The sequence below is a fragment of the Crocodylus siamensis genome, chromosome 15, assembly GCF_052110815.1.
Source record: "Crocodylus siamensis isolate JL-2025a chromosome 15, ASM5211081v1, whole genome shotgun sequence".
Classification (NCBI taxonomy): Eukaryota; Metazoa; Chordata; order Crocodylia; family Crocodylidae; genus Crocodylus; species Crocodylus siamensis.
In genome coordinates, this window is record NC_143409.1 from 42,251,024 (window position 1) to 42,263,270 (window position 12,247).

Genomic DNA, 12,247 nt, shown 5'->3' on the forward strand with positions numbered 1-12,247 from the left:
CTGAACCATGCTGTCATCACTGCAAGATCCCAACCCTGGCCCTGAAGCAGTTCCCACCCAGGTGCGTGCCCTGCCAGCATTGCTGGGGCTGGTCCCTACGGAAACCCTGGCCCCATGCTGTCATGGCCCCAGCACTGCTTCAGGGAAACTGGATGCAGTGATGCTGGCAGGAGCTGCTGGGAAATGGAGTCCGGCCACTGGCCAAATCCACCAATTTGCCCACCCCAGCTCTAGATGGAGAGAAGCTAAACAGAAGACACATACATCCCAACAGGGACATATTTCTGGGTCTTTCACATTAGACCTGGGAGCCCTGAGCACCAAAGCCGTATTTCTGCTGACCTGCTGGCCCCGCTCTTTGTCGTCCTTCCTGGGGCCTTGACATGAACCCCAACTTCAAGTGGAGAAAGAGTTTTTCTTTGGGAGTTTCTTGAACTACCTACCTGACCACAATGGCAATAAAACAGTAATAGATAATTTGTAAACAGCTGGACCTTCAAATCCTGAGCTAAAAACACCAGATTTCTCCTGATGGCTGCTGCACCCATATTTTCCACAAAGGTAGATCATATTTGCATCTTTCTTTCTTTGCAGGTCATGAGTTTGTATTTGAAGCATAAAGAGGAGATCAACAACAACACTTATTAGAAAATAAAATTTGATATTAAATTTATTATTTTAAACTACACTTAACTCCTGGACCCTGATTCTCCTTGGTGCCTTGGGTCCATTGCCTCTCCCGGCACGGCCTTCGAAGGATTGTCCCTTCGGGGGGAGCGCTCAGGCAGCTGCTAACACAACAGAGGCCGCGATGGTCTGACTTTGCCCCAGCACCTCAGAGGAAGGCGAAAACCCCCCAGATGATACTTCCATGGAGGAGGGGGGGAAAAATTCCTTCCTGGCCCCAAGTGGCGACCGGCAAAAGCCCTGAGGCAGGGGTCACATAATGCCACCTGCACCACACGAGTGTCCTCCATTGGGCAACCTGGCGACCACGAAGGCACGGTGTCTGTTCTTTCGCGCCCCTTAGCGTGGCAGGGCTGACAGATGAAGTTGTCGACCCCTTCACCTATGAGGGGCTTCTCAGGCTGCGTCCCTGGGGACAAGCTAAAGTCTGTGGGGAGGACAGCTGCGAGCAGGCGGCTCTGCTCAGTCGGTGACCTGAGCACAAATTTCAAAGCACACTGGCTAGCTGCTCCAAAAGCACATCTGGCTCCACACCGGGGGTCGGCAACTTTTTTTGACCGGAGTGCCAAAAAACCACAACGTCAACCTCCGAAGGTGGCGCACTGTTCATAATCATGCCTGTCGCTTTTTTTAAAATTTTGATTCCGGCATCAGAGAGCTGTGGCAGCGGGAGCGGGCCCGGCCGGCCCGAGGGCGCAGCCTGGCTGGGGCAGGGCCCCGAGGGGAGCTGCGGCCGGCGCCCCCGGGCCCGGCCCTCGAGGCGAGCTGAGGCGGCCGCGGCGGCTGTTCCCAAGGGGCAGGCGGCTCCCTGGGGTGCTGTGCCCCCCGCGCGAGGCCGGCCCCCGCTGTACCCCCCGAGCCCGGGCGCCGCTGGGCCCCCGCCCGCCACAGCTGAGGCAGCAGAGCCGGGGCAGCGCCGCTTCCCGCCCGCCCGGGCCGGCTGCCCGCGGCGCCGCCCGCGCCCTGCCCCGCCCCTCCCCCCGGCGGGGGCAGCTCCCGCGCGGGCAGCCCGGGGGCCGGGCGAGCACGCCCCGCCCTGCCTGCGGCCCTGGCTCCGCCCCGGCTGCCCCAGTGCTGGGACTGGGGGTGCACAGGAGAGCCCGACGCGGCAACTTACTCCACCCCACTCATGTTTCTTTGCATGGAGAATGACTCCATGTGCCACCAATGGCACGCGCCCCGGGGGGGCCGACTCCTGCCCTAACCCTAGATCAGGCTACCCGCGGGGCAGGCTGCCGGAGGAACTTGCTTGCAAAGGCCCCAAACCCCGCGGCAGGAGGTCCTGAGATCCCCAAGCAGCCCTGGAGCAAGAAGCTCCCTCCCAGCCCCAAGCCTCACCCCGGTGCAAGGAGCCCTCCCAAACCCAACCCAGGTGGGGGCCAAGGGACCCTCCCACATATGTTACCCGAGTCGCACCTACCTACCTGCGTCCAAAATATGACTCCAGGAGGCAACGGCAGCCAAGGGTTAACCTGGAGGAGACATGAGAAAGCAGAGGCAAAGGGAAACCACAATGAGCCGCTGGGAAAGCTATGGGTCTGCCTGGAGTCGGGCCAGGGGGCAAAACCAGAGCAGGAGGGGAGTGAAGGGGCGGTAAGGAGCAGGAACTCGCCTCAGCCCGGGCGAGGAGACTGGGGCCTGGGTCTGGCTTTTACGGGCTGCAGAGAGGCTGGGGCGCTGCCCGCGGCTCCAGGGGAACGGTGCCCTGATTGCCTCCCTGAGCCCAGCCGGCACCGGGGCCCTGCTCGGGACTGCCTGCACGTGCCCCTTGTTCTGGGGATGCCTTGCCCCAGCTCTTCATGGCAACCAGCTGGGTCCAGGGTTTTGGCTTAGCCCCACGGCATGAAGTGTGTTGCTAGGCCCCAAAACAACTGCACTGACCCGGGCGGGGGGATTTCTAGCTGCCCGAACATCCCAGCAGCGAGACAAGCCTTTCCACTCTGCCAGTGTCCAAGAGAAAGACGCCTCTAACCCTTTCCCATTCTCTGCCCCTCACATATACTCACACCTGGACCCCAGGTTTGAGACCTCGCCCTGACAAAGAGACCTCGAGCAGCGCCATGACAGGAACGGGCTCGGACAGCCCCCAAACCCCAATGTCGAGCCCAGCCGGGAGATCCCAGGACGCCCCAACAGCCCTGGAGCAAAAGGAGCCCTCCACCATGAAAGCCTGACCCCACACGTGGTGACCCCTCCCAGCCCAACCCTGTGTCCTACATCCACCTCCACCAGTTCTACAGAAGCACAAGCCACGTCCGAAACTTTCCTCCCCCCTAATCCTCACCCCACTTCGGGCTGCTCCACGAGCCCCCGGCAGGGCACCCCAAGCAGCCTGAGGGCAGGACCTACTTTGGGAAGCCCCAGCATTCAGCCCTGCAGCTCCAGCCCTACCCGCCAAAGCAGCCCTGCAGGACACCAAGGCCCCGCGCTCAAGCATCGCTCCACTGCGAGGCCAGTCCTGGGCACATGCAGGCTCTTTCATTTGGATTAGGACTTCAGGAGATTGCCAGCCTTAACAACCAACACCTTTCCGGATTAATATTGCTTTCCACATGAAGAGAAGACCAACATCAACGCTTATTACAAAAACAAACTTAATCTTACTTTATTATTATTATTATTCTAACTTTACGCTTATTCTAAAACTACTATTTACTCCTGGACCCTGATTCTCCTTGGTGCCTTGGGTCCGTTGCCTCTCCCGGCACGGCCTTCGAAGGATTGTCCCTTCGGGGGGAGCGCTCAGGCAGCTGCTAACACAACAGAGGCCGCGATGGTCTGACTTTGCCCCAGCACCTCAGAGGAAGGTGAAAACCCCCCAGATGATACTTCCATGGAGGAGGGGGGGAAAAATTCCTTCCTGGCCCCAAGTGGCGACCGGCAAAAGCCCTGAGGCAGGGGTCACATAATGCCACCTGCACCACACGAGTGTCCTCCATTGGGCAACCTGGCGACCACGAAGGCACGGTGTCTGTTCTTTCGCGCCCCTTGGCATGGCAGGGCTGACAGATGAAGTTGTCGACCCCTTCGCCTACGAGGGGCTTTTCAGGCTGCGTCCCTGGGGACAAGCTAAAGTCTGTGGGGAGGACAGCTGCGAGCGGGTGGCTCTGCTCGGTTGGTGACTTGTGCGGTGGCTTCGGCACTGTTGCAGGATGTCTGCGCAGCCGCCAGGCTCCCGGTGAGGGGCTAGATGTCCTCATCGCTCATGGAGGGGCTCTTGTGCTCCCGATGGTTAGGAGCTCTCTCTGCACAGGAAGAAAAGGCAGGGAGCGTTAAATACGGGCAGAGCTACACTGACACAAGGCCCTGCTCTGAGGAAATGGGGACCGAAAGCTTGCCTAGGACACGGAGACAAGACTAGTTGAACAAGGGACAAAAAAATAGTCCACCCTTAGCTCTCGGCATGGATGCGGACGCAGCTGAACACCTTTAGGCATCACAGCCCAGCCGGGCTGGAGCTGAGCACAGTACCTGCAGGAGGCCCCGGGGGCTGCTGGAGAGAGGAGAGGGGGCCGGAGGAGCAGGCCAGCAGGCTGTGTCCTTGCAGCTCCTTGGGCGGCTCATGGCAGCACTTCATGAGGACCAGCTTCCTCACGATCCTGCCAGGGACGTCTTCCTCCTGCAGGGGCACAAGAGCCAGTCAGAGCCTCTGCTGCGCACGTGGAGTACAGGGATGGTGGGACGGGTCACAGCCCTGGGACCCAACCTCCATGACAGACTCTTCTCGCACCCCCGAGAGACCCCAGCCCACGGCAGCCCGGGCTGCTGCCCCTCTCCCCACACACCGCCCTGGCACCGCCCCACCATGCGCCCACGTGGGGAAGCCGAGACTCTGCTCCAGCCTCCCCCCAGGCCCCAGCCAGCGCTTAGCCCACGGGGCAGGGACTGGGCTGCAACCAAGGGGAGGTGGCAGCAGCCCAGTGAAGTGCGGGCAGGTTCCTGCAGGGACTTTTGTGCTAGAGTCGTGGGAAAGGCAGGGGATGGCAGCCGGGGACAACAGGGCAGATGGGCAGGGCCGACTGGCTGAACACTGTGCTCTCCCTAGGGCAAGCACAGACCCAGGGGCAGCAAGGGAAATGCCCCCCAGCCTGTGATCCCAGCGCCCAGCCTTTCCATGTCTGCAGCCGAATCCATCTTCAGCATGCCGCCTGCGACTGGGCTGGCTCTGAGGAGGCGGAGGGGCAGGCCCATGGGCACGTCTGGGCCTAGGAGCAAGCTTCAGCCTCTGCTGGCAAGACCTGGGGGTCACCGAATCTTGGGCTTTATATACATAGCTCACGATTCAGTTCACGTATATGGTGCGAATCAACCCCGTCTTATGCTAGAGCTCACACTCCCGTGGCTAATGACCTCTCTCTGCTCCTTGCGATGGGGGAGAGCGACAAGACGTGGCACACAGGCGAGGGGCCCTTTCCCAGTCCCCTGCAATGGAGGCGGCTGCTAACCTTGTCCCCGATCAGGAGGCTGGTCTCCCCCAGGATGGCATAGAGGAAGACCAGTGCAGCTGTTTTCATGTGCATCCGCCCATGGTGAATTTCCAGAATGGTCCGCTGCAGGAACGATCTCTTTTGTTCCTGGGACAAGATCTTTCTCAGCACCTGAAAGCAAGAGGACGCAAGGCTTGGTGCATCTCGGAGCCAGGCTCCATCTCTGGGGCCTGGGACCATGTCGCTCTGCAGGCTTGCAAGGCTCTACCCCACCGCAGGAAGATCCCTGCGAGCTGGAGAGAAGCAGCAGGCCTTTCTCCAGAGCCCAGCACGCAGCCACGCCAAGCAGACACAGCCGCAGCCCTGCAGCTTGGCACGCACTGGGCGCAGCATCCTCACCTCTCCAACTCTCGCCAGGTCCCTGTAGCACTGGGCCTGGCTCGGCTCCAGCTGGCACTCGCCGAACAGCTCCTCTGCCCCTCGCGTGTCTTGGCCTGTGACAAGCGGAGACAGGAGGCTCTGAGCTGCCGTCCTAGCTTGGGATCAGGGTTTGGGGGGGCACCGTTTGCATCATGGTCCAGCGCTCTGGGCGGGTCTCCTTACCCCTCTGGTGCAGGAGGATTCGAGTGAGCCGGTACAAACTCTCCATGGCGTCGCAGCCGATGGTCTCCTCTGGGTCACCAATGGACAGACCCAGGCGCGCTGCCATGTCCCCCACCTCAGGCACGTCAGGGCAGCCCTAAGCAGAGGCAGAGGAGGGGGCAGTCCATGCCAGTCCTACCTTCCCAAACCTGCAGGTTCCCCAAGGCCATCGCCCTCTTTCCATTTCCCCCCTCCCCCTGCCCACCATTACAAAGCAGGAGGGGGCCAGATATCATAGCGCCAGGGCATGAAATCCTTCTGTCCCCACAGGGACCTGGAGCCCGGGCACTGGGTCAGCACCCAGCGTGATTCCCCGTGCCTGCTGCTCTGGGGCGACAAAAGCTCCTGGACCGCGGGGGTGGGGTAGGGGCAGTGCACCCGGAGCAGGCCATGGAAAAGAGACCCCAAAAAGAGAGCCAGGGGGCACCGATGAGACAGGACCACAGCCCTGGAATGCAGCTCACTTCCCAGCTCTGACTCCTCTCTCCCAGGAGGGTCCTGACAACGGCAGGGGCAGGACACGGGGGTCGGGGTCACTGACCTCAAACTGTGGGAGTAGGAGGGCAACGAAGGACACGAGGGTGGTCCCTGCCCTCATGCGCAGGGCTCGGTGCTGCGCATCCATCGCCTCCATCCCGAATGTGAATTGCTGCGGGCGGAAGACCTCAAGATCAGTGGGCACACGCCCCTGCTGTACAGACCAGCCGTGTCTGCCGCCTCCTTGGGGCCCAGGCTTGGAGCTGGCCCTTCATGCTCGGCCTTACAGCTCCAAAGGCGTTGAGAGAGGCTTGTGCAGATCACGGGGCTGCAGGCCGTCCGTCCCCGAGCCCAGCCCCTCTGTATCCTGCTCACCTCCCACGAGACGGGGCAGGGGGACCGACAAGTTTGCTGATGTTGTCGCGCTCTATGGCCCCGAAAGTCGTGGACGCTGCAGCTCGCAGGAGGCACGGCTGCAGGAAGGGGTCCAGGCACACGTGCAGGTCGCTGTCAGGAGAGAGCAGCCTGTGTGACACTGAGCTGTGCGGGGCAGGGCTGGCACTGGGCTTGGCAGGAAAGAGCCAGGGAACCTGGGCCTGAGCAGCGGGGATCCCCCTGGCCCGTGGCACAGCTAGGCCAGTCGGGCAGAGGTCCTGCTACCTGAGGCACCAGATGGCAGCTATGATGTCTGGGATGGCGTCTGCTAGATCTTCCTTGGGGACATCTTCCATCAGCTCCTGTGAGACCCAAAGGGAAGGGCGAGGTTGGGGCCCCACAGGCCACAGCCCCGTCCCGCATGGGAGACCCCCCAGGGCTGCAGGCGCAGGCACCACGATCCGCCCACCCCATTGGGGTGCCTCACACATCCCCCTGCCCCCCACCCCACTGGGAAGGTCCTCCCCCTCCCATGGCCACTCAGACGTGTCACTCCAACCCCCCGCCCTCCCTGATCACGCCCTCATCTGCCCTCCACACGCACGATTGCCCCCGGCCTCTCCCAGGGTTTCCTGTCTCTGCTGCCCCAGCCCAACGCCCGGGCCCCGGCGCGCCTGCCCTTCTCTCCCCGGTCCAGCTCCATCTCTCCCCTCCCCCCTGGCCTCAAGAAACTGTTTCCCCTCTCTTCCCCTCTCCCCGCACCGTCCCGTCCTACCTCCTACTCACCACGATCTTCTTGGGCATGGACGCTTTCCAGCCCTGCAGCTCCACAGCCTCACGTCCCCTCTGCTGCACGGCTGCCTGCAGGGTGAGGCGCTCCTGCAGCAGGCGCTGTCCATCCTTCCTGCGCTGCGTCTGCCAGGAGCGGGACCGGGGTAAAGGGAGGCTCTGAGCCAGGGACCTCCCTGTCCTCCCCAAACCCGCTGTGGGTCTCAGGCCTTTTGGGACCCCCATGCTGCTGACATGAGTCTCCTCCTGGGCAGGTGCCGCGAGGAGCAGGGCAGTGTCTGTGGTGGGAGGGGACCCAGGTGGCGCTTCACAAAGGCACCTACCTCGAGCACTGCCCGCGGGTGAGCGTCTCCGCTTGTCAGCTCTGGGGCAGCGGGATGGGCTCCCCCAGGGAGGGAACAGAGGACTGAGCGGGTTTCCTACCTCCCTGCGGTCCTGGAGGCACTGGGTGACACTGAGTGCAGCTTCCTGCGGGGTCCCCTGATCTTCCTCCTCCTGGTCTTCCTCATCCGGCATCTCCTCCGTGGCCATATGGGGAATCACTGGAGCCAGAAGGAAAGTGGGAGGTCGAGTCCTTTGCCCCCCAGGGTAAGAAATGTGAGGTGTGGGGGGCAGAGATGGGGTCGTGCTCCCTTCCCTACCTAAGAGCAGATGGGACTGTCCCTGCTGCCCTGGGAGGTCCCTGCCCCCCCACAAGTGACTCTGCCTCCGCCTTCATCCACCCCCACCAAGGCCACCCCACGCACGGGGACCTGGAGGTCGTGCAGCGCAGCCCCCTCGCCTTGCCCAGGATCCCCCTGCCTGGCCCTGCGTGGGATCTGACTTTCCCCCCTGGTTGAATGGCCCTGAGACTTGGTGGCCCCAGCACGTCCCCTCACTGGTGCAGCTGGCGCCAGGGGCCGGGGGGCTCGCGGACTCCAGGGAACCGTGCAAGTGCGCGGAGGAGGAGCTGCAGCTCAGGCTGGGGCTGATGTACGATGGGTTCAGCTCCTGCCCCAGGGAGGCTGGGCCCTCCTCCGTGCCTCTGCAGGGGCCTGGCTCCGCATGGCGGGCTGCAGGGCCAGGCTCCAGGCTGCTCGAGGCGCTGGGCAGGAGGACGCACGGCTCTTCTGCCCGGCGCTCCTCTCCTCTGGGCTCCCGCCTGCCCGGGCGCACCCCGGGCCACCTCCACTTGTACCTGGAGGCGGTGGGCTCCTTCAAAGGCTCTTTGGCACCGGGACGTGCTGGTTTTTTACACCAGCACATGGGGCACAGCCACGTCTTCGCCTGGATGGGCCCCTCCTCTTCATGGCTGGGGGGGCCCAGATGTTGCTGCCCAGGCTCCCTGCTCTGATCTTCTGCCACGAAGCCCACCTTGGCGGTCCTCCTCCTCAGCACCCGCCTCAGCCTGTCCATCCTGGCACCGAGCAGGAGAAGTCATCAGCTGGGCTTCAAGGCACCCCCTCTACCCCCGTCTGCCCCCCGCCCCTCCTGCTCTCCAGCAGACAGGCAGGTGTCCCCTGCATTCCCCCCATGCCGCCAGCATCCTTATCACTGGGGATCCTGGGCAGGAAAAGCCCTGGGCTCAGGGGGAATGACCGGCAGGCAGCTGGTTTGGACACAGCTCCTCCCCTGACTGCCGGCTCCATGCGACTGGCTGTGGGCTGAAGCCCCCAGGAGTGCCAGGCTGAGGAGGGCAGGGGCCCCTTCCCTGGCACCTGTGATGCCCATCAGCGGCACAGCTTTGGGCTCCCTGCCCACTCCGGCTGGGCGGCACTGGCTGAACTGGGAGGGGGGAGCTGCTGTACCTGGGGATGTTTCCAACCCCGTGGAGCTGGTGTGAAAGAGCATCAGGGCCACAGTCGCCACCTTGGAGCGGGGTGGATTTTCCTCCCCTTTCTGCAGTGCCCTGCACAGACCTGGGGGCCCCCGCAGCACTGCTGCCCCTCACCTGCGCGGGGGGCTGGAGCGCTGCTGGGCGGGTGCTCAAAGGCCCTCGGGATGCCGTGCACTCCTCCCTCCGCTCCGGTACTGGGGCCTCCTGCCTCGCCTCTGGGGAACGTCCCTCGCCGCCTGGGGCCGTGGTCGCTGCCTTCACAAGGCGATGACGCCTACCCCTGAAAGGGACTAGAGCATCCTCTTTGAAGCTATCTTCTGGCATAGTCTCTTCCCCTATAACACATCTGCACCTCTCCTCCCGCCCTCCCTTTCCCCTCTCTTTTCTTGTGCACTCCAGGAGTCCTGTCCCCCCACACCTTCCCTTTCAGGCCCTTGTCTGCCATTAAAGGAAACTCTGGCCGCCCTCCGGCACATTTTTTCCACCTCAGGGCTGCTACTGCCTTCTCCCTGGACCTCGTCTCCATGTCTTTCATGACCCGGGAAAGCCCGACTACCCTGCTCTGCAACAACAGAAACCGTGGCGCTCACAATAATGTCAGAGGAACCAGTGTTTTAATCCACACTGGCTGTGCACTGCAACACCCGTGCAGGAAAAGGTGGTCTGAGGAGGCGGGGGTGTCCTGCAGAGGCTGCCCAGTTCCTGCCTCCTATGCGCAGAGCTGGCAGGGAGCATCACTCGGCCCCTGGCTCCAAAGGCAGGCTCTTGTCGGCTCCGTCTCCTTTCTGCACATTTTTTCCTAATGCAGCCACAAGCCTGGAAGCAGAAGAGCCCCTTGCTCCCCTCCCACATCTCCCGGTGCCGCAGCCTCCAGCAGCTTGGCCTAAGAACTTCATCCTTACCTGCTCACTCGGGGGTGAGAGATCAGGAGCGAAAGCCTTCCCGACCCCAGTTCTCCTGTCGCTCTCTACACGGTGCGCATCGATCACTAAAAGGAAGAAGATGGAAATTTAAAATTGCACAAAATACTTGTGCCCCTGGACTGTGATTTTAACAACCAAATGAATCCTCGGGCATTGGAGGTGATCTGGGTTTGTGCCTCGATGCTGTGCTTCTTGAAAAGAGGTGAGACCCCACATCTAGGGGCCTGCGGCACGGCCGCTGCACCGGGCACGGCTCCGTTTCCTCGCTCCGGGCTTCACACGGGGACAAACCACCCCCGAGAGAAAGGCAGTGCCCAGGTGCCCACTCCAGGCTCGTCACAACCTGCAGGATCGGGCACCGCTGCCCTCCCCGGTCCCATTGCCGGTGGGGCTGGTGCACCTCGCACCCCGTCGGGCCGCGGCCCCCAGGGGCACCTCGTGCAGGGGCAGGAGGGCGCCGGCCCCCGACTCTGTCACGTCTGGCTCTGACAACACCTGGGGCAAGAGGCCTCGTCTCGACACCCGCGTTGCCCTCGGGCAGGGGCACAGGAGGGGCAGCGCTCTCCGCACCCGACGTACCCGTCTCTGCAGACCCCGGCACCCGGCAGCGCCGCTCTGGCCTCCACCACCAACTGCCTGGAGTCCCGCGGCACCGCCATGATGTGAACGCTGCCGCAGCAACGCCCAGCCCCATGGCCCCCCTAACCCCCCGCACCCAGCGCCGCAGCCCCGCAAACATCACCCTGCATCCGGCCTGGAGAGCTGCGCTGCCTGAACCCCACGGGAAGAGAAACCCTTCCCCCCCAATGTCTGACCCTATGGCTAAGAGCCCTCCCGCCCCAGCCCCCACGGGGGGGCCCCCAAGGTCCATCCCTTTCACTAGTATCACTGACTGCCCGACTCGCCTCTGCCCGAAACATAGTGCTGAGGCTCCTACCACAGCAAGCAGAAAGGCAGCTCCAGCCCTGCCCCTTCCCTAACCTGAATCCGAACCCGAAACGGAGCCGGAACAGCCCAAAGCGAAACTGCAGGAAGGGACCACGAGCAGCCTGACCACAGGCGTTACCTTGAAGTGCCTAAAAACCCACTGTCCTAAGTTGAATCAGGAGATCCTTCACTGCCTCAGTGCATGCTGGAGTCAGGGGAAGCGTCAAAGCCTCACGCCTGCCCCCACCGCTGGGAGTCCTCCCGCCCACAGCCCTGGATGGGTGGTCCCCGGGGCCATCCCGCTCACCACAAATGTGGACTGCCCGAACCATCGCCCTGAGAGCCCTGCCACCCCGACAGCACAGACGGCTCTAGTCCTTGCCTGTTCTCTCCTGCGACCCATAGCCCAGCTCAGGCTGCTGACGTCCTAAGTGTGGTATTGGGTGGTGGAACCGGAGCGTGCTCCATCCACTCCATGCATTGACCTGGTATTGCAGTGCTTCCAGGACCGGTGCAAAAAAACAGAAAAAAAAAAAAAAAGTGTTACCACTGTGTGGACATTAAAACTGCTCTAGCCTGGGGACGGGTAGCAATCCTGGGCCAGCACCGTGGAGCTCAAGATGGGCAGCAAAACTGTTGGAGAAGCAGGGCCTGTTAGTTACCCCCTAAGTGACATGCTGGGCTCACACAGAAAGACTACCGGAGCAAGCTTCGTGGTATATGAGAGCTCAATCTCTTGCCTCGGTGAGTCTTGAGCCAGGCCCTCGAGTGTTCACCTTCTATGCTCAGCTGAGGAGCCAAGGCATGAACAAGCCCCACAGACTGAATCCTTTAAGAAAGGAGGCATTTTCCGGTTGTGTTGAGTGTCTATGAGGCAGGCAGGACACAGACACTATGTTAACTGTGTTGGTTGTGTTTTGCTGAATGACAGCTTCAGTTCCCAGGGACTTTGTTGTCAACACTGAGATTTCTTTACTAAAAAATGATCGGGCAAAGCACTGAAAGAGAACGGTCATTTCAAAAGCATCTGCAGCCCTTCCCTATCTTTGACCTCGTATCTCTGGGGAAAAAAGTGATCTTGGATGACTTCCTTTTCTCCAGGAGTTAACTTCCAGGCTCAGCTTAACTGCTGTGCAGCCTGAGACATTTCTTTCTTCAGGAGCCCAACTGAAATTGGTTTCTAT

General features: G+C 61.9%; 1 protein-coding gene across 1 annotated transcript in view; it reads right to left on the reverse strand.

Moving 5' to 3' along the window:
• Positions 1-3,350: 3,350 nt before the first annotated feature.
• LOC149852480 (uncharacterized) overlaps positions 3,351-12,247 on the reverse strand; it is a 101,974-nt gene continuing 93,077 nt past the window's right edge. The window contains exons 3-14 of the mRNA XM_090028722.1: positions 9,328-10,201; positions 8,276-8,793; positions 7,821-7,939; positions 7,395-7,523; positions 6,894-6,970; positions 6,634-6,740; positions 6,298-6,473; positions 5,718-5,853; positions 5,514-5,608; positions 5,133-5,285; positions 4,159-4,306; positions 3,351-3,932 (exon numbers count right to left, since the gene is read on the reverse strand). Coding sequence (XP_089884848.1) covers positions 3,874-3,932; positions 4,159-4,306; positions 5,133-5,285; positions 5,514-5,608; positions 5,718-5,853; positions 6,298-6,473; positions 6,634-6,740; positions 6,894-6,970; positions 7,395-7,523; positions 7,821-7,939; positions 8,276-8,792 — 1,716 coding nt within the window. The 5' untranslated portion in view covers position 8,793; positions 9,328-10,201 and the 3' untranslated portion in view covers positions 3,351-3,873. The remainder of the gene's footprint in view (positions 3,933-4,158; positions 4,307-5,132; positions 5,286-5,513; positions 5,609-5,717; positions 5,854-6,297; positions 6,474-6,633; positions 6,741-6,893; positions 6,971-7,394; positions 7,524-7,820; positions 7,940-8,275; positions 8,794-9,327; positions 10,202-12,247) is intronic.